This window comes from Pectinophora gossypiella, chromosome 13 (assembly GCF_024362695.1).
Source record: "Pectinophora gossypiella chromosome 13, ilPecGoss1.1, whole genome shotgun sequence".
Taxonomy (NCBI): domain Eukaryota; kingdom Metazoa; phylum Arthropoda; class Insecta; order Lepidoptera; family Gelechiidae; genus Pectinophora; species Pectinophora gossypiella.
The window spans coordinates 10,405,873-10,426,614 of record NC_065416.1 but is presented as its reverse complement, the minus strand read 5'-3'; the positions used below and the strand labels follow the sequence as shown (position 1 = coordinate 10,426,614).

Sequence of the window (20,742 nt, the reverse complement as noted above, 5' to 3'; positions counted from 1 at the left end):
AATCGTCTGACTTTTTCTAAAAAAATGTCTCCATCGGAAATCATATTCCGATTTGCACCAAGTACATACAAGTATAAAAGATTATACCTACTTTGTCTTACCAACAAAAATACAAAATTCTTGCAAAATGCTAAAACTACTTTTCGTAAGTTCATTTTCCAACCGCGACATGAAAAGACCCTAAATAAAAATAGAAAAGCAAACTTTAACAATGTACAACCAATTCGTGTGAGTTTGTACAAATACTTATTTCTCGTAGCATATATCGTGTGGAATCGCGCGCCGCGACCGAACTTCCCTTATGATCTGTGACACCTACAAACTAAGTTCTACAACTTATACCCGACTAGTGCCTTCCGGAACTGCTATAGACCATTTATTAAAATTATGCTCAACGGCTAAGAAAATACCGCATTTTCTTAGATACTAAGATATACTGTAACTTGTAACTAGTCGCAAAGCATTTTTTTGAATAGTACTTAAGCATCACCCTATAAGACGACGATTTATTTAAACTTGCCTTAAAACTTTTTTAATAAGGTGCCGATTAAATGAAAATGGCTCTTTAAGCTTGGCAATACATAGGCAATGTCCATAGGTGGCGACGTTAACCACTTACCTACCATCTGGACGGCCCGCTTGCTTGGTTGCCGTTCAAGTCACATAAACAAATCGTTAAGAACTTTATTCTTGTAACTATAAAGTAAACCTAAACGTAAACAGCGTTTATACGTCCCACTGCTGGGCACAGGCCTCCCCTCAATCAACCGGGGTACTCCACGCGCTGCTCCACTGCGGGCATTCTTGAAAGTACAAAATAAACCTAATATTTCCATATTTAACTGGCAAAATTGTGACATTTAGTGATATTCAGCCCAACAGTTGTAGGTTCATGAAACGTCCTGGAATTCAGACAGCTTAATATCGAAAATGTCCAAACTATCAAAGCGACTTCCCTCGCAGAACCCCCCTAGTACCTAGTTGCAATCGGTGTTATAATATTATTTCCGAATTCGTTACATGCCGGAAAATACTTTGTAACTAGTGAAAATTAAGGTAGGGACCCTTCCTTGGGGATCAAAGGCGTATTGATGGGTAGCACTCAAAATAGATAACGCTACATGTATAAAATACAAGCGAAGATATCTTTATAGACCCACGTAGACAAAATTATGAATTTTGGCGCAAACCATATAACCCGATCGTGATCTTTTAAGATACCTACCTACCTTACAAGTATTATAATAACTACTATATAAGTTTTCTTATGTAGGTACTGAGCGTCATAGTTTATCAAAAATGTATAACATTGTTAGTACATTCATTAAATTGTATTACAAGCGCCATAACAGTATTAATATGTTTTATAAAAAGCCACGAAATAAAAAATATTATGAATGAAATTTTAAAGGCTTCAAATACACTCCTATAAGGCGGGTGGTCCAGATTAATACCTTGGATTAACTTTACCTTCTTTCACAGCGATGTAATAAAATTCAGCTTAAAAGTACCGGCACGGTCGCTTTACTTGTACTCTACAAATATTCCTTTCACGGCGCAAAGTATTTGTGGGAAGCGAGTACGATTTTCTTGCACATTTTTTAAAGATACACATTTCTGTCTTAATATTTACCGCGATAAGGTGGATTAAGTTATTTAAAAACACGTCTTAAAAAGGATCTACTGACTTCTGAACTAGCGGTCGGTCAATTTCGCCATCTGGTTAGTCTCTGGGCTCCGTTTAAAAACCACTAGCCGGGAAACGTTAAGACGAGATTAAAAGAGACGAAGAAAACAATTTGAAGGAAAGCTTGTAAGTAATCTCATAAAAGATTAGCGGCAGGGTTGACGCGGCAGCGGGCGGGGGGCGGGCTCATTTTAAATGTATCAAAAGTTCAGTCCGACTAGTTGCACCAGCCAGCAGCCGGCAGCGTCTGAAAACAATCCCGACTGCGTTAATCACTTATTTACGTCCGGGTCCACTCCGCCAGGGTATTTCTAATGAACGCCGAGAATTCTAATGAACCGTGGGAATTTCGATTGTAATGAAGCGACTCCCAACTTCGGAAGGGGTGTGAAACTTTCGGCAATGTGAGTGACTCGACTCTAAATATGTTACGAAAAGTAACTCTATCTGCAGCAGATTAGGGACACGAGTCTAGCGAATTTAAGTAGAACTTTCGTTGCTTTTACTCTTTTAGTTCTACCTCATATTATTTGAATCTGAAATTAAATGGTTTCGTAATTTGATCTAGCAACTAAAATACTTTTATAATAGTAATGATTTCGAAAATGTTAACATCTTAATTTAACAAGCTGTCAACTACTTATTGATGACGCATTGTGAGAACAATGCTCTAGCATGGATTTCCCCGACTATATTGAACATTGCTGGCATACCGCAACCCTAGCCCATACCTTCTCGAATAGTGACCCAATTTAGCGGCTTTGAGGTCTATTTATTATAACGTCTGAGTGGCGGCGTTACGCGGAACATTTGCGGTGCATCGCGGGAAGTAATCCCGGGTGGTTCCGCCGGATATATCTCCAGGGACCTGCAACTAATCGCTCCGTCATTTCCGGCATCGACCTCCGCGACTCCGTTTTGAATACTTGATATTTGTCCTTTGTGTTGCTGTTCCAATTTCCAATTGTAATTACAGAACAGGACGTTTGCTCAGCTCCGTCTCAAAGGATATAAGCAACCAAAGCTTCGACATTAATACTCGCAGCCACTTGTGATAACAAATGTTGAATGCTTTCATTCTACTGTATAGGTCTATATAAGTAACATGGTTCGGTCAGTGAATTCGTTACTTACAGAACAAGTCATTCAATGAGCTTCGAGTGCGCGTCCAAAACTTGAAACTTATAAAATTACCAAACTGAAACAATCTTACCCACATTCCCCCAACTTCAGTATCGTACGTTCTGCAGCTCTAAAACTTCAATTGGTACTTTAAAAATTTAAGGCAAACGCTTTTAGCCGTTCGACGGGGGAGGGGAGGAACGGAGCGGTAAAAATAACTTGGGACACTTAGAGGAGGTGCAACGAGTGTAGGTACATCAAACACCGCCGGTTGACTTAGCCAATGGGGTTATTGTATAGATAAACTAAGAGACCTTACCTCCACTGAGAAAGGTTTAAAGTTTTATCTAGAAACATTTTAGGATCTTTATTTTTGTAACGTCTCGGCGAATTTTGTGCTCTTAGCGAGAGACTTAGTTCGAGTTTCTGTCCATGAAAGTTTAGTTGAATTTCACTGCGCTCCTGACTCCGTGACAAAGTCGTATTTTGTGAAACATCTTAACTTTAGGTCTTCATTGATTAAATACTTTATTTAATTTTTACTAGACATTATTTTTACTTCCTGGTTATTTTATAACAGGAAGAAACTTTTGTATCCATATATATCAAATCTATTTAAGTCGGTCGCAATCCGGTAATATTGAATATTACGTCTTAAAAAAATAAATTTAGGCGTCCATAGCTAATTGCTTATTTCATTAATATTTTGCTATTTAAACGATTGCACATATTATTTTTGCTATAAACATCTAGCTACGGTGTTTAAAATAGCTTACAACATCAAGAGCAGCGCCCTAATCTATCACACAGCGCATGCCGGGATCTCGCGGCATCCGCCGGTTATCGCGACGGAACCAACGCGCGTCTCAGCTGGCACTCTATCGAGAATGTCTAAATAATTCTAGGAGATAAAGTTTATATACTAGAATACGTTAGTCATAAATTTTAAGTACCTTCTATATTATTATGGGTTATCTAAAAATATATAATTTAAAAGCGTCCGTACGACCCGCTGCAGCACAAAATACCTTTCCCCAGGTATATAAAAGGAAACAAATTCTCATACATATAATCAACATTTACTTATATAAGTAATCAACTTTCCTCAGAACTCTCAAACCGTTATTACAATATTCTTAAATAAACATTTCGTAGCAAATGGCTACGGTTCGTAGCACACTGCAGCAAATTATTTTTATCGCAACTAGACAAAATTATCGATTCTATTTCTATGCAATATTCATGCTAATAGCATTCTCTTTTATACAGTGCATAGACATTAATTTTTGAGCGTGCAGCACGAAATGAGCTGCCAAATAGCAAATAATAGGACACTTTGGCAAGATGCGCCGCCGCTCATATCACTACTAAATGTTGCCTATAGGTATTTTAAAAATCGACGGCAGTCATATTAATCTAATATCTATAGTTTTAATACGTCTTTTTGCAAGTTGTTACTAGCCATCGCTAACCTTAATTAACAGATATCTGCAAAAACTATGGTTTTATAGCTGAAATTAACGTCATAACCTCTCTGCCAAGTCTTGCAGTCTCCAGTTTCCAATTATATCTCCTCTAGTTTAGCCAACTCGTATAAAAGTTCTAACAACGCGTGTCTTAACCCGTTTAAGTGTAATATGTTCAAATATAAGTTTAATATGAAACTTTTTACCACCGAAGAACTTACTAAAAATACAGTAAAGCTAAAATTCATGTGCAAGCTTTAAAAGAAGGAAGTTATATGGATTACATAAATCCGGGGACGCATAAAATTCCGCCGTTAAGCAAAATCACTCAACGCCCAGTGAATAGCAAAAGTGCTAACGCTGATCGCCAATGCAATCATGTCACTGAAAAATTGTTTCAATTTGGTAGCCGCGCGCGGGAAATGCCCGCACGGAGCCAGCGGTAATATGCCATTACCGGCATAACAACGTTACTCTCGACTTAATTCAGCCCCCGGCTACCGGCCAGATTTGCTAATTTCTCTTATGCGCACCGGCAAGCATGAAAACCCAATCTAAATACACCTTTAGCAGATATTCCTGTCTAGATTAGATACCCCACGTGCACTCACGTTTTCTTTATAACAACACCTCTTTAACTTGTTTTACGCTGTCGTTGGCGATCTAATCCCACAAAGAGACAGACATTAGAAAGCCATTACAAGCTCCATAAACATAAGCGTGTTACACAACAATGTTGGAACTGTTTGTATAGACAGTGAGCGGTGTCTGAAATCCTCTCAAATCCCCTGAGCGTCAATTCAATGGTTCACGTAAGAGGCCGACATCCGACATTCAAAGGAGCTATTATTGAAGGAGAACCGATAAAGGTCAATTAGGATTCACCGTCGGCCTGTGACATCACGTCGCTGGCCATCTGCTGGTTATTGTGCACTAATTATTGCTCAATAAACTCCTAACCTAGCCGGGCATGGCTCCGTTTGCTTCGTAACGGATCTGCAACGTTCCTATTATTATTGTAAAATGAATTTGAAACACGACTCTTACATTAAAAATAACTAGAACGAAAATTTTGATTCATTCTCGTTTCAGTCACGAACCACATCGCGGTCACGCGTAATAATCCAAAATAAGAGCACACCAAACCATTCCCATTCGATTCTCCTTTAAGGGGCGCTTTACATCCTTTTATACATCAAAGAATAGTGAGGTAGACGGCTATTGAAGTCCCCAGTGAACATCAATGCCTATTGCCTCGTCGCTTATCTGCGACGTACCGCCTCGGAGGCGTCGCGCGGGACTCGTTTAAACCAGTGCATTATTGCACGAACGTGAAAAATTGCGATTGCTTATCGCTGAATCTCTCTCTTTTATTCTGGAAAATATTAAGTTTTTCTCATAATGGATTATCTTAGCACTCCGTCTTCACTTCAACCTTGTAAGATACTTACCTACTCTATATAACTGGACTATGCTACATTGTTAAAGTAGTTTACGATGCCATTTCTGAAACAGCGAAACGTTTATTTCCTTTATCTAACATCATTGTTATTACTTTGATGTGTGAATTCACCCCCACATCAAGACTCGACACATTCGTCCATGAAAAATGTAGATAAGAACCGAAGTATTGATACACACGATCAGTAACCATTACCACGAAACCGATAAAGGTCAATCAGACGTGTGCGATATGACCGCCAACATGCGGGTCACGTCTGCAATATAATGCATCAATAAGATCCCGCACCGCCGCATCAAATGAAATATAAGTAAAATTATTTTGACGCCACTTTTATTCTAAATCACATCAATAAAAATATGTTTCCGTATCAGAGTTGTAAAGATGACAAATATGTATAACACCTAACTCCAGCGTTAGACGGGTTAAATATTCTATTCCCTACTATAGAAAAAAATGCATAACATTTACCTTCAGTGAAACAAAAAAGCAATCAATACTCTTTTACATGTTTGAAGTTGACATAAACTTTTTTGTGCACGAGACACAAAATATACCCATTCGGAAAAATTAGGTTTTCCATCATGATGGGATTTTCCGAGCCATCACGTAGTCACACGTGGTGATCGAAGTGCTTGTCCTGTAACGGGAAACGCAGAGTGAAGGGTTGCGAGATGAATTTTTATTTTCAGTGATTATTAACGAGTGAGGTAGAGGCTCCGTGCGTCGACGGCGATGCCAATCGTTTTGACAGGCGGTCGCCCGCACTCGCCCCGCGCGTCACGCCACAGGGGACCGTATTCAACTGACATTTTATTATTTTTATGCTAATTCCCCGCTCGAACAGTGAAATAAAACGCAATTTAAATTTTTGACAAATCCGCCCTACTATAGGGTGCACGGACCCATAGTTGACAACTAGGATTTTTTCTTAATAACAAACAACATTGTAATTGTAAAACCCTTAAAAAGTAATCGCGACATGAATAACAAAGTTACAGCTATATGGTAACGTCTTGCCTAGCAGTAAAACATAACTTCCTTAGGACCCTGTGCATGGACGAATAACCTTAATGGCTCGCTGACAGATTATTTCAGAAAATTAAATTTTAGCTCGTTGGACACAGACCATAAAGTTCATGCTTACAAATCTCTTTGTTATGACATCGTAACGAGATTATGTCCGTTCGTTGAAGACGCCATGTCGTCATGATATCGCATGTTTTATTATTTCACGCTATAAACGCAATGCCCGTGCCGCCTGCGCTAAATTATACAGAAACATTTTAATGTGAGTATCGAACGCACATCATGACAGTTTACGACCAATAAATATAACAATGGGAATTATTTATAGTGAATAAAGATATTCATGGCCTCATGCGGGTGTCAATCTGTTAACGATACGATAACTTGTATGGAATCTGCGTAATAAGCTCTACATTGTTGGTGAAATTTTTCAGGATTTTCCTCGCAAACAAATTGGTAGAGTTGCCGTCACAACCGGCCGGTACATTGTTGAGCGAGAATAACAGGTGAAATTGTTAGTGACGGTCCGATATCGAGTCGCTAAGAAGACGCAGGCATTGTCAGCGGGGAGGCGATCACGTGCTCACGTGGCCAGTCCACCCGACCGGCCGGCCACGTGTCCGACTAACGCTACATTCACCCTAATACCGATAGGCTTCTGTTTACCGTAACTACTTCAAACGGCCCTCCGACGCAACGTGGCTCGAAGTCCTCCAAACCACTGGAAACTTGTTCCTAAGCCACGTGTTTCTAAATGAATATTATTGCGAGACTGACCTCGTAAAATTTTTAGCCGGCATTTTTCTGGCTTCCCAGTAAGTTTCCGTGGGAAGACTGTGCAATTCACTTGTTAAAAATACGTACAATTAATTGCAAAGTGGTTACGTCTGCGTCGCCATGTTGTTTTATAAAAATCCCTTTTGCATTCCATTTAAAATATTCAATGGAACGGTAGTGAAATAAAGTGACTCTTTTTTTGGGGTAAACTACTTTAATACTGAATACGGTGAAATTTTGGGTTTGAATTGGGTGAGGTTAAGTTTTAAAGCTTGAAATGATAGGGTTATGAATATCTAACGCGTCAGCTGTAGTAGGCAGTGAGGACATGATTATCAGACAATTAGTGAAGCGGGGTGTGACACACGCGTGATGAGGGCCGCCCGCCGCCGCCGCCGCCCCGCCGCACATAGGGATGCTTGTATGGAGGTAGTTGCCCATAAATACAAATTTCGAAAATGGTAATACTAACTAACGAATGTCACCAACTGACAGCTAGATAAATTCCCTATATGTAACTACCCTCAAATATGTCCACATTTGTGGTTTTTGCAAGTAATCAGTCATTGAAGTTCATTGTTGTATACTTTTGTTTGCACCACGTTCTTTAACTAAAAAAATCTCGATCTTTAAGACTTGTTATTTAATGGTATATGTTGCGGACCAAATATTTTAATGATGGATATTGTCAATCAAGGTAAGAAGTATTATAATAATCAGCATTATTATTATTATATATTTGCCCCAGATATATGAACTTATAACTTGACCATATCGAAGACTAAGATTAACAGAATTTAGAACATTCACGAAGGGTTATGTTTATGAGCCCGGCAAGGTCGGTTTATGTTTTTGGTCTCATTTTGTAGGTTTACTTATCAACTACAAGATATAAAAATGAAACTTTGCTAATTGTTGCTAATCCGCAAGTCAGACGCATTTTAAGATAAAATGTTACAAATTGCTTAATAGGTAAGAGTTGAAGTGATTAGGTTTTATTATTTTTTATCTTTCAGAACAGAAAGAACGTTGGAAAACATACACTACAAATGACTTATTTAACATAATAAAAGGAACACAGTCTAAAATATTGATAAAAATTTTGAATTTTTATATAAACATTTGACTGAAGAGTTTGGAGAGATTTAAGTCTTGAGTTCAAAAATAAATGGGATAATGTTAAACGAAATGAAGCTTTCTTTAAAAAAAGTATTCTTTCAAAAAAGTATTCCACTAAGAAACCATCACTTGGACGTCCAATAAAATCATTTCAACAGTCTAGTGAAAATTCCAAGCGTAGAAAGACTATACCTCTTCGAAAACAATCAGATATGGAGCAATTGGTTTATGCTACTCAAATGAGTCTACATTCGACTGGTAATGCGACAGCTTCAAATATTTTAAAAGAAATATCGCAATCCCCACAACATGCGAAGAAATTATGTTTATCAACAAAAGTTGCACCAGTAAGAATGCTAACTGGGGAAGAGTCATTGAATGTTGTCATGGAAGTTAATTTAAGCAAAAGACAGTACGAGGTTGTAAGACGAGCCGATCCGGAGAGATTTCCACCATATTCAGTTGTCTTGAAAGCAAAGAAATTGTGCTACCCCGATCAGGAGACATCTTGGAGAGTAACATCGACTGTAGCTGAAGTCCGTTTGCAGGAATTGTTAAACCATACGATTTTAAGATTGTCCAAATACATTGAGGGCGTGTTGGAAACTTTAAGTGATGAAGAAAGATCAAATTTACGCCGTATATCAAAGTTGGGTTGTGTGGTTTCCGATGTCTCCCACAGTCCACAAAATTTTGATTCACGGCTCTTCAGTGATCAGACACGCTATTCTACCCATAGGTCAGCTGTCTGAGGAAGCAGCGGAAGCCAGAAATAAACACTTTCGGAAATTTAGATTGAATTTTGCACGAATATTTACAAGGGAAGATTGTAATATTGATGTATCATCTAGGCTCTTACTATCATCAGATTCTTTTCGTTCGTGTTATGGGTTGGTGAAACACACAAAAAGAACTCCACTAACAGCAAAAGCTATAGAGTTATTGGCTCTTAAAATCTTGAATAAGACGTATGATATAGGAGAAGGAAATTGGTTGAATTATGAGGATTCGAGCCAAGAAAATGCTGATGATGACGAAGTCGGGCGATAGATATAACCATATTGTGCTAATTACATTAAATAATTCAGCATTTTGTTAAACTCGCATGCGTATATCCGTGTTAAGTAATTTGTTAAAAGTTATGTTTATTTTTTACATTTATTATGCTTACTGTTGGTGTTTTTTTTTAAAATAAATGTTTGAAATTGCTAAATTATTACATAATTCGTTTCAATTGAGCCTTTTCAACTACTTAGAGCCATAAAATATTTTTGGGCAACTTTTGTCAAAAATATCCCTATGTGCGCCGCCCCGTCCGCCGGACAACGGACAACCCACGCCATTGTCCGTATTGACACGCATTGTTATCATTAGTGATAACGATAACAACGCCTGCATAACTGTCGCACTATCAAACTATGTTATCCTAGTTGCTAAGCCTTCAGATTTAGACACGGTCCGTTACTTTTTAAACGCAACACGTTCTACCTATTGGAATGAAATGAAGTTAATTAAAACTCATTTTTAAAAGGCAAAGTCAACTCTTCCGGTAAACGCAGCTAAGATGACGTAATAATGTAATCTTACAATAATCCGATTTAGACAGGCACAAATCCCCTGTGCATCCGGACCACGGACACTCATTATTTCGGTGTGACGTAACAACATTAACTTTGAAATGCGGTTGCGAATTTCATCCAAGGCTTGCAATTAACTAGTTGGCTGATATAGTGCGTGCCAGGCGGGCCATGTTAATATGGCAATAATAAATTTGGAGCGGTTACCGCCGCCCCACTGTCCCCAGGCCAGCCAGACACATTAAAAGACTCCATGAATTATTTTGCACATCATTTTACTGCTCATGTTACAGCTGCGGATTTTGATCGCAAACAAGAAGAGCTGTGCTGATATCGCGCGACCCTAAAGTTAATGCAACTTATTTGTAAAGTTTTTTTTAACTTTATTTTAAGAATGTTCGTACGTAATCCCCGTTTGCAACAAGGAAAGTTTACTAGTAATGAATGAGAGACTTTCCAGGCTACGTTCCCCAAAAACAACATAGATGGCGTAATACAGACTTAACGTATAATTACCTATTTTCTCATTGCTCAGGTACATAATTATATGTAATGGCAGAGGCATATATAAAAATAATTGTTGCTTGATATTTGGATCAGATATGTATAGAATTATGTTGCTACCTTTAATGCTTCTCTTTATTTTGATCAGCATATGCTGTGCCTGGGGAATCACAAGGGTCATCTATATTTTTTTTTGGGGGAACGTAGCCTGCAAGTCCCTTATTGAATTCAATCTTTGCAATTTGAAGAAATTTTTTTTAAAGTTTTGATCAATTTTGTTGCGTTGTTACTTTGTGTGTTCTAATACGCAATAAAGTACTTAGCTACCTAATTGTGCACTGTCAGTGTACATTTTGCCAGTGCTTCCTAATTTTATAAAATAACAGTGGCCAGTAGCGGTGGGCAGTTCCCACGCTGGTTAGTTTTCATTACCCGCGGAAGTGATATTTTACCCGGGGAAATGTGTTGCACAAATATGCACAATACCTGACCGCAACATTGGCGGCGTTTACTGACACCGAATATAAAACCAGCTCATTTAATATTAATATTATACAAAGGAATTTTTAATATCTCGGCTGAGCGCGGCTTAGCGATCTATCCGGTTTAGGCTAGATCTCTAATTAAAACTGCGTGCAGGCTAATGAGGTCGCCTGTGTTCATGACAACGCATAAATCCGGTGTAATGAACGCAGCGAGCGTTAAATAAGGCCGAGTCACTCAAATTGTCCACAATGCGATTATTCCATTACCTACTCGTAAGCGGTCAGCGATGGGCGGCGTTCTACCGCCCACGCCCCTGCCTGCACATACAATAGCCGACACATTCTGCTGCCCACCTTTAAGACTACACATTTACCTCTTCGCATTAACTCTAGATAGAAGAAACTCTACACCATAATTGGAACAAACTGAAAAGCAAACCAACATAAGTCATATAAACGCTGCCACACAATTGTTTGAAGGTAGCTTGTCGGAAAAATGCATGCCTGCTTCATTTTTCCGGCCAACAGACCATTGAAGCAAAAGAAGGCCGTCGAAGTCAAATCTACAATGAGACACATAAAATAACACACCGCTTTTCACAAGTTAGTTAGTTACGTATACGTCTACAAGACAACACTTCCTGAAACAACACTGGCAGCGGCAAACCCAAAACGACCTCATCGAATCCAGAGATCTATGTCAATGGTTGCCTTTAACACAATTTAATTATGAAACATGATACTTTGTCAATAAAAATTCGGTTTAATGACTCTCCGGGCAAGTCAAGTGGCCTGAGTTCACAGATAAAATCCTAATTCAGCCCAACTCGCCTATAAGCCGAAACGCTTTCGATTTCACCAACACTGATGTAATCTGATATTTTAAAACGCGTACGAAAACAGCAATTACCATTGGAAAAATAAAACCAATTTACAACAATCGCCCCTGCGTTCATTCGCGTAAGCAAAATGTCGAGCTTTTATAAGAGAATAAGTGTACTTTTAATAAATAAAGCCTATAAATTAATTGCATCATTCTAAGTATTGTATGGTCTAGCATTTAGGCAATAAACATCTCGCAAAATATATTTTTTTCTTAATACGTATATAACCGACTTCACCCAGTTCTAATAATGGTGTATATAAATATACGCTACATAAAGCAATATTGTAATATAGCTTCATATTACACCTTATTTTGAACAGAAACACCTAGTAAACGTTATCAGCCTTACGGGATTCTACGAAGCTCTAAGTAGTTTGAGTACAAGTTTTCAAACTTATCTAATAAACTAATGCTAAAGAAAGATGCCTTGCGATAAGCGGATGCAATCCTGAGATTATGATGTATAGTTCATATTTTATTCCATAAAGAAAGATCTTTTAATTAAATACACCCTACTGTGGAGAACTAAACTATCCTCATGAAATAAATTGATGGTTATAACACGGAAAATCACGCGTATATTTTGTAATAGAGTGAGCAGAGCCTCAAGTGGACAGAACACAATTAGCAGCCCTTTTCGGCAATGGTGATATAATATATAACTATAGTGAAAAACTTGCTTTTTGTGTACGTAAGACCTCTAAACTAATAACTTTATGAACGGCCTCGACTCAATATACTTGATCTTTTATTTTATTTTTTCTTGTTACTTATTTATGTATCCTATTGTCCCCAGCCTATCGTCATTGCGGCGGCCGTCGCAGCTGGATCCGTACCACACGCGCTCCGTACTAGCTCGCGCCCTGGATGTGTGGGAGCAAGCCAGCCGGCTCACCTTCACCGAGGTCAACTCCGACGACGCAGACATCGTCGTCTCCTTCGCCAAGTTAGTATACCATTCATTCATAAATTCTGCAGAAAGTAAACTCAGAACTGAGAAAGATGGAGCTCATCGGATGCGCAAATACTTGAGGTCCTATACAGGGAGATTTCTACTAGAAATAAGCTGAACCGTTTGTCTGTCTTGTGTGTTAACTTATAATTTGTCTTTATGTTCTGCTATGTTGACAATAAACTGTTAAAAAAATCGCAGTCGCAATCGCAAACCAGGAGTGAGACTGAAGGTCTCTACCTTCAAAAGCATGATACTATCGTTGTAGGTTACCTAATAATGAAAGCTATGAAAAAAATAGGACTTAAAAGAATATATTATAACGCCCTCGGTTTGAGTATATTAAACTAAACATGGAGTAGATAGGTACTTGCTGCATAGTAGTATATTACAAGAAAATCATGTAAGTATTTATAAACTTAATAAAAATAAACGCCCTGTAAAAACATGAAGCAGATTTTGTTTTAAAAAAGAAGACGTCAGTTGATTTATCGTGCTGATAATAAATAATAATCAACTGCGGATTTAGAGAAACGTCCTATCCATTTTAAGGGGATTTGCAAGCTTCTCGTGCGAGGCATCAGAATAAGGGTTCCGCGCCGCGCCGCCGCCGGCCGGCCTGCTACTATGAACGAAAATTCACGTGAGTTTTACACGCGACATAAAACATACACACTCCTACTACGCAGCACTGTAGGCTTTGTTGAAATGAAAGGAAAACACGGATTACACGAAGCAATTAAAAACTGAAAGTCGGCTTTCCCAACCAGATTGAAAATCCCAAACATCTGAATCATACGAATAGATGCTCTTTTAAATTGTAAATCCCCGTCAAATATTAACCGGCGCTTATTGGATTACGCATATTTTGCGCTTCAAAAAGATACGAACGTATTTTTCAGAAGGCAATGTAACAAATAAGCGTGTAAAGTTAAAATTGGCACGCTGACGCATCGCTACCCGGCATGGGACTCCGTTCACGATTCACTTTCATTCAGGGGACGTGACTCGCTAAATCCACTTTGCTACTTATCTAATACTGCAAACGGAAAATTGCTTCGTGTTTACTGGAAATAGTTTACCTGCGAGAATATACTGTGAAATAGTTTCTCTCTCCGCGAAAGTATTTTTACGGAACAAGTTTTTTGAGAAAGATCTTAGTTTAAATTAACTTTTTGTCTTGCTAATGCAGTGCGCCGCCCCTCATGTTTCGTATTCATTGCACGCCTCAGTCATTCGTTCCGTGAAGCCCTCTCTATATATTTTCCTGTTTAAAATGTCAATGTTCTACGTAGATAGCACTATAATGTCGAAATACACAGACACATTTTGTTGTATTTTCAAATGTAAGCATCGGACGTTTGGCGCGCCCGGACCTCAGACAATCCCGTTTATCCTTTTGTTGCAGTTGAGACAGAGGTATTTCTCAAGTTTAAAATAATGAAACTTGGCTTCTTCATAATTTAAAACCCACAAGCGGTTTCATTATGAAACTGTGGAAAAAATAGGGACTTATTCATTTATTACGCCTGAAGTAAAAGATACAGAAATGTGATAATGTGTAATAATAACAGCAATAATGATGGATATGAGCGCCGACATGAGCGCTGCCACTGGGCGCAGAGCGTGGAGCGAACGTATCGTATCCTGACAAATGAGGCGCGCCGCGGACAGCTCGCGCATATCCAATGAGCGCAGGGCGAAGTTTCCCTTATTAGATCACCGTCGGCGACGATATGAGAAAGTAGTGGCGACAAAAACCTCAGCCGTGGACATATTGCGGCCGCCATATTGTGGCCTGTGCAAACTTGCAGCCGCAACCGCACCAACTTCACTGTGCTCTGCATAAAATTTTCTTTTTTCCCAAACTTGGACGGCTGAAACTTGAGCGCGTGCTCAGTTTATTAGTTGCCGGCCGCGATCGGAATTCCACGCACGGCCCTTGATATTGTTTTGATAACGTTCGCAGTGCTTTTTGTAAACATTATTTGGGGTGAGCTCATGAAATTCAAAATAATTGGCGGCTTAACTGGAGGCATGGCCGTTTTTCATGTTGGCTCTGGCGCAATCTGTCTAGTTCTGAATCGATTTCTGCTACAACCATGGTCCTTCATCATAATGAAGTATGTGCAGGGGAAGATTCCAGTACAATAATACTTAAACTGATAGATGAGACGCCGTCCCGAGGTAGGTAAGGTTGACGTAGCTAAGTACATTATATTTATTGATGTCGCATGGTATATGTTGTGTCGTACATACGGCCTTAGCGAACGCGTATCAAATGCGATGTGTACCTGTCTTGGTTTTTATGCGTGCCGTTAACTTATATTACACTCTATAAAAGTCTTCCGTTTCCGACGATATTCCTCGATAAAGTAGTTCAATAAGTAGATAAGTAACTGCTATAGGTACCTACATGCGCATGTTGTAAGTATTTAAGGCAAACCTTTAATCTGATAGTAGTAGGTATGCATTTGAACTATATTGCCTTCGATTTATATACCTTATGTAGTTTGAGTAATATAAACTATATCTGCTTAATAAATACATACTATAAATCATCCCAACTAGCACTCCCTTTTCTTGGGATCTATCACATTTATAAATTAATCATGTTAGACACAAAATGACGCCTATAAATACTAAATATATTATCAGCAAAATTATGACAATTTAATCAGTAGAAAATTCCAAGTTCTTGTTTTCTTCAAAATACTTTAATACGACGTTGTAACACTAAAGTGTTGCCAGAGTCTATAATTTCCAGCTTAAGCCTGAGATTGCGGCTTTATTTTATAGTTAGTCGCGTTTCCATCATCGTCTAGACGTGTGTGGACCGAAGTGATTGCAAAATACAACACCCTGAAGACTCATAGATTCATTACCACTATAAACTGTATTACCCAGTAATAAAGGATGCGTACGCTGTTAAGTTTCGTCGCCAACTAGCGTATTATTTTATTTACAACTACCTACTCGCGGTAGTAATTGTACTGCAATTACTTTGGACGTGTTAGTAAAGTTACTAACATCTTCACATCCGTTAACTAGGACTTAATTATTGGCAGATATTGTAGAGCTCTTCACTATACACTCTACTCATAAGTTCGACTATATTCCCAATTGGGCTAGTCAGAGGTAGGTACATCTATCACAGCTGAACTGAGTACCCACGCTTTACCGAACTTTCTGTGAGACCAATTTATGATGAGCTGTGTCACCGCTACAATGGTCGAGACGTTATTAGAGAGAATTGTACAATAATAACTTATTGGTGCAAGTCTGGTATCAGAGTTCGAACCAGCGCGGCGGCGACTGTCCATAGTGACTCAAAAATCAATCAATTAATAATTCTTTATTACACAAAAATATAACTCAGGACATGTCTATAGTTATATACGTACTCGTATCACGTAATAAAGACATCTACCCACTAATTCCTCTTTCACCTTTTCAATAGAGTTGACAAACGGCAACAGCTTAGTATAAAAGGTGGGATCATCCAAAAAGGAGAGCTTTTTAAACCGATGACCCATTTTAGTGGCACATGCACCTGGGCGCGATCCGTGTCGGGACAGACTCGCAATAAATCATCCCGGAGTCGGAAACTTTCCATTCCGAACCCATTATATTTGATGGCGCATGTCAGTGAGACACTCATACCACGGCCTGAAAAGGGTTGCGTAAACGTATTCCAAACCGGGGGACTATTCTTTAACTTGAGTAACGAAAAAGCGGAGTAATTTTCTTTTTTTTCTAATCTAACTTAACCTAACCTAACTTGGTTATTAATCAATTTGTATTTCACGAAAAATTCACTTGAAAATCTACCTACGTATTTAGATACATTACATTGGCCCCGATTCCTACAGACACCGCCTAATTTTATTTTAAGTTATATCCGTCAGTTTCATATCCGTCGAAAAGGAAAGGGACGGATGATACACAGCTCTTAATTTTAGGAAGAATGAGTAAATGAATGAATAACCCGAGCAAATCAAAAAGGTACGTCACTGGTATGCAATCCGTTTGACATGCTGTCTACTAACTGTGTCGGGTTATTGACGGATGTAAAATTTTTAGACGGTTGGTTTAGATTTGTGCTTAACATTGACGTGTGTTCCATAAATTTTATGCTTGTCGATTACCCGTCCCTTTCCTTTTCGGCGGATAAGAAAATGACAGATATAAGTTAAAATAAAATTAGATGGTATTTACAGGAATTAGCACCATTTAGATTATTTAGATACATTTATATGTAGGCGGCGCTTATTGTACCTAAAATGTAAGTAAGTCGATACAATGTAGCAAACATAAAATTGTACTCCCGTAGGTAATGCAAGCACAAATAGAAGAAAATTTTACCTATTTGCTCGGCCGCCGCCATATCGGCTAATGGCAGAACTTTGACATGGAAACTCAATAACGCAACGGTCAGCTAATATTGCGTGAAATATGCATGGGTGAGGTCCTTCCGCTGTTTTGTCGGCGCGAAAAATGATTAGGTGGGTAGTGGCCGCTCCCCAGGGGACGCAAGTTTGATTGCCCTCAGCCTCCGTCCACTTCATCTACTGTTGTTTGTTGCCAAATGAATATATTACTTCGCAGCAAATTTTCATCAACAGTAAAAGCCTGCAACACTGTCGCACAAGCTTATTACTTTGTTACTTTTCCTCACCACATGTAGTGCCAGTTCGCCTAAATTAGTTTTCCTTTTCTGCCATATACGAATGCGTCTCGCCTCTCTTCTTGTGCACATAGTTATTTCTGATGCACTTATGGTTCGGAAAATGTCGAAAGTCGTACTTAAGACGTTTTTTGAAAATAGGTAATCCTGTTACCGGAGCTACTTTCCGCAATGTATTATTTTACGACTTCCTAAAGGATCCTTAAAGAAAAATCTGACTAGAAACATTGTTACAGACGCTACCACGACGACGCGTACCCATTTGACGGGCGAGGCTCCATCCTTGCGCACGCGTTCTTCCCGGGCAGCGGCCGCGGCGGCGACGCTCACTTCGATGATGATGAGCTCTGGCTGCTACAGCCTAAGAATGATGACGAAGAAGGTGAGAATACTCGAATTTATCTAGGTTGAAATAACCACAAAAATCATATGAAAAGTTGGCTTGTGGCTGGTGTGTGTATACAAACTTTACCTTTTGGTCCAAATGTCGCAGTCATTAATTAACTGCCGAACAGTAGTTTTTACTCGTAACTCGACGTGTAGATCGGAAATGAACGTGTCGCGGTCACCAAATGTTTGACATGCAAATGACGGGGCGTGGCAGCGCAGCTACTCCCACTCACGCGTGCATTGCTCAAACCTCGAAATTGGGACCTTTTGTACGAAATGATAACAAACAGTTTGACCGAACACAAAATCAAATCGAACGACGTTACATTTAGATCAGAGGGAAGTTCGGCTGCACACACGCAAACTTGATTAGCTACCAAAATTGCATCATGGAATTCATTAGTTTCGTCCCACGTAGTGCAGTAGCTTATACAACGATCGTTTCGAAATTGAGCTGGCTGGATGCAGAGCATGTACTGTATACAGAATAGGCAAACATGCGAGTGGATATGAACCGCGACCGCAGCAGGCTGGACACCACGATTACCCGCCTGCACCGCACACGTGATAATTTACACGAACGGACGCTTACATCCCCGCTTTGGATTGTGTTCGGTTAGCCATGTGTAAATTAGTTAATACACGTACCTTTGTATTGCAAATACAGCTGTGTGCTATGACACAATTCATAATATTTTATATAAAACATTATATAATGTTTATTCACAGGAACGTCCTTGTTCGCGGTGGCCGCCCATGAGTTCGGGCACTCCCTAGGGCTCAGTCACAGTTCAGTGAAGGGTGCACTTATGTTCCCCTGGTACCAAGGCATCCAACCAAACTTCGTGTTGCCTGAAGATGATCGAAATGGAATCCAGCAAATGTATGGTAAGAAGAACCGATTTCAATATTCATAAATATGATATTTAACACTATATCAATGATGACATTTTTTCTGTAGATTTCATATACATTGCTTTGGTGTATTTAATTTCATTCTTATTATTTCCAGGTCCAAAAGAAAACAAACGCACCTGGGCGAAAATTCCATCTTATAGACCAGTAGAAACACCTCCCACCACGACAACGACAACCACTACCACCACGACTAGACGGCCATATATCCACCATAGACATCCGAACCGACATCCGAATCAGCATCCGGGGTATACTCCGTACCCACGTGATCCTAGTAAATATCCCGCATATTATCCAGAACGGCCGAACTATCCTCACCGTCCGAGCTATCCCGAGTATCCTAACTATCCGGATCGCAGACGTTACAATACGACTGAGGAGCATCCCCGTCGGACTCACCATTACCCTCGCCCCACGGAGACCACGACCCATCCCCCCACGCGTCGCCCCCACTACCCTAACGTCCGACCCGAATATCCTTACCGCCCTTACAACCCTACGGATCGCAATCATGATTATCCTAAGAAGAAACCATATCTCTACCCTGAGAAAACTACCACGGCTAAAACTACACACATAGGCGTCGTAACACCTTCAGACAAGCCTGACACTTGTGACACCAGTTACGATGCTGTGGCCCTTATACGAGGAGAACTCTTCATATTTAAGAACAGAGTAAGTTTACTCACTTTGTAATCTCTCCAAAAACATATTGCATAAAGTAGGTACAAAAACCTAACAAAATCTCTTTATTTTTAGTACCACTGGAGGATAGGAGCTAATGGGCGGTACCCTGGTTATCCTATAGAAATAACAAGAATGTGGCCGAGCCTGCCGAAAGGTTTGACGCACGTCGACGCAGTGTATGAAAGACCAGACAAAAAGATCGCTTTCTTCGTAGGTAAGGAATATGAAATAATCTTACACAATATTCGGTATTATACCTAAGTATCTCTTTAGACGAATAAGTTACGTTTACTTTTTTCTGTTGGGGCTTATCCATGTTCTTCTGGTTTCAGGCAAGGAATTATATCTATGTGATTCCCAACATTTGGTTCGAGGATATCCGAAACCGCTCACCAACTTGGGATTACCTGAAAGTCTGGAAAAACTTGATGCTGCTATGGTTTGGGGATACAACGGGAAGACTTACTTCTACAGTGGCACCATGTATTGGAAGTAAGATCAATTTTCAAAATACCTATGAGGGTGACATATTCCGTTTATAAAATACCCTCCAAAATAAAGAAAAAAAATGTCTAAATCTTTTTCTGTATTTAGATTCTATGTAGGTACGTAACTACTAAGTATATACTAAGTCACTATTAAGTGCTAAACTATATGTTTCTTTCGCACATAGGTATGACGAAGACGAAGGTCGCGTAGAGTTGGACTACCCTCGCGACATGTCCATGTGGAAAGGTGTGGGCTACAACATCGACAGCGTCTTCCAATGGAAAGACGGTAAGATATCAGTAATTAAAGTCTTAAGTTTGGTGTCATATAGCTACTTCCCCACAGAAAAAGAGCTACCTAGTCATCTATCATATACGAGGTCTATAATCATGTCATAAAGTCGTCTCCCTCTTCAATGAATCAGGAATCAGGGTCAGAGAATAAATACAACGCCATGTCATACAAATTTCACGTAATACCATTTCTCATTAACGTTGGATTGCCC

The 20,742-nt window shown here is 39.3% G+C and overlaps 1 protein-coding gene across 1 annotated transcript in view; it reads left to right on the top strand.

The window, feature by feature from the left end:
- LOC126371800 (matrix metalloproteinase-14-like) overlaps positions 1-20,742 on the top strand; it is a 197,648-nt gene that overhangs the window by 174,961 nt on the left and 1,945 nt on the right. Inside the window, exons 5-11 of the mRNA XM_050017158.1 lie at positions 12,911-13,060; positions 17,990-18,135; positions 18,873-19,031; positions 19,156-19,736; positions 19,821-19,962; positions 20,081-20,240; positions 20,422-20,525. Of these exons, the coding sequence (XP_049873115.1) occupies positions 12,911-13,060; positions 17,990-18,135; positions 18,873-19,031; positions 19,156-19,736; positions 19,821-19,962; positions 20,081-20,240; positions 20,422-20,525 (1,442 nt within the window). The remainder of the gene's footprint in view (positions 1-12,910; positions 13,061-17,989; positions 18,136-18,872; positions 19,032-19,155; positions 19,737-19,820; positions 19,963-20,080; positions 20,241-20,421; positions 20,526-20,742) is intronic.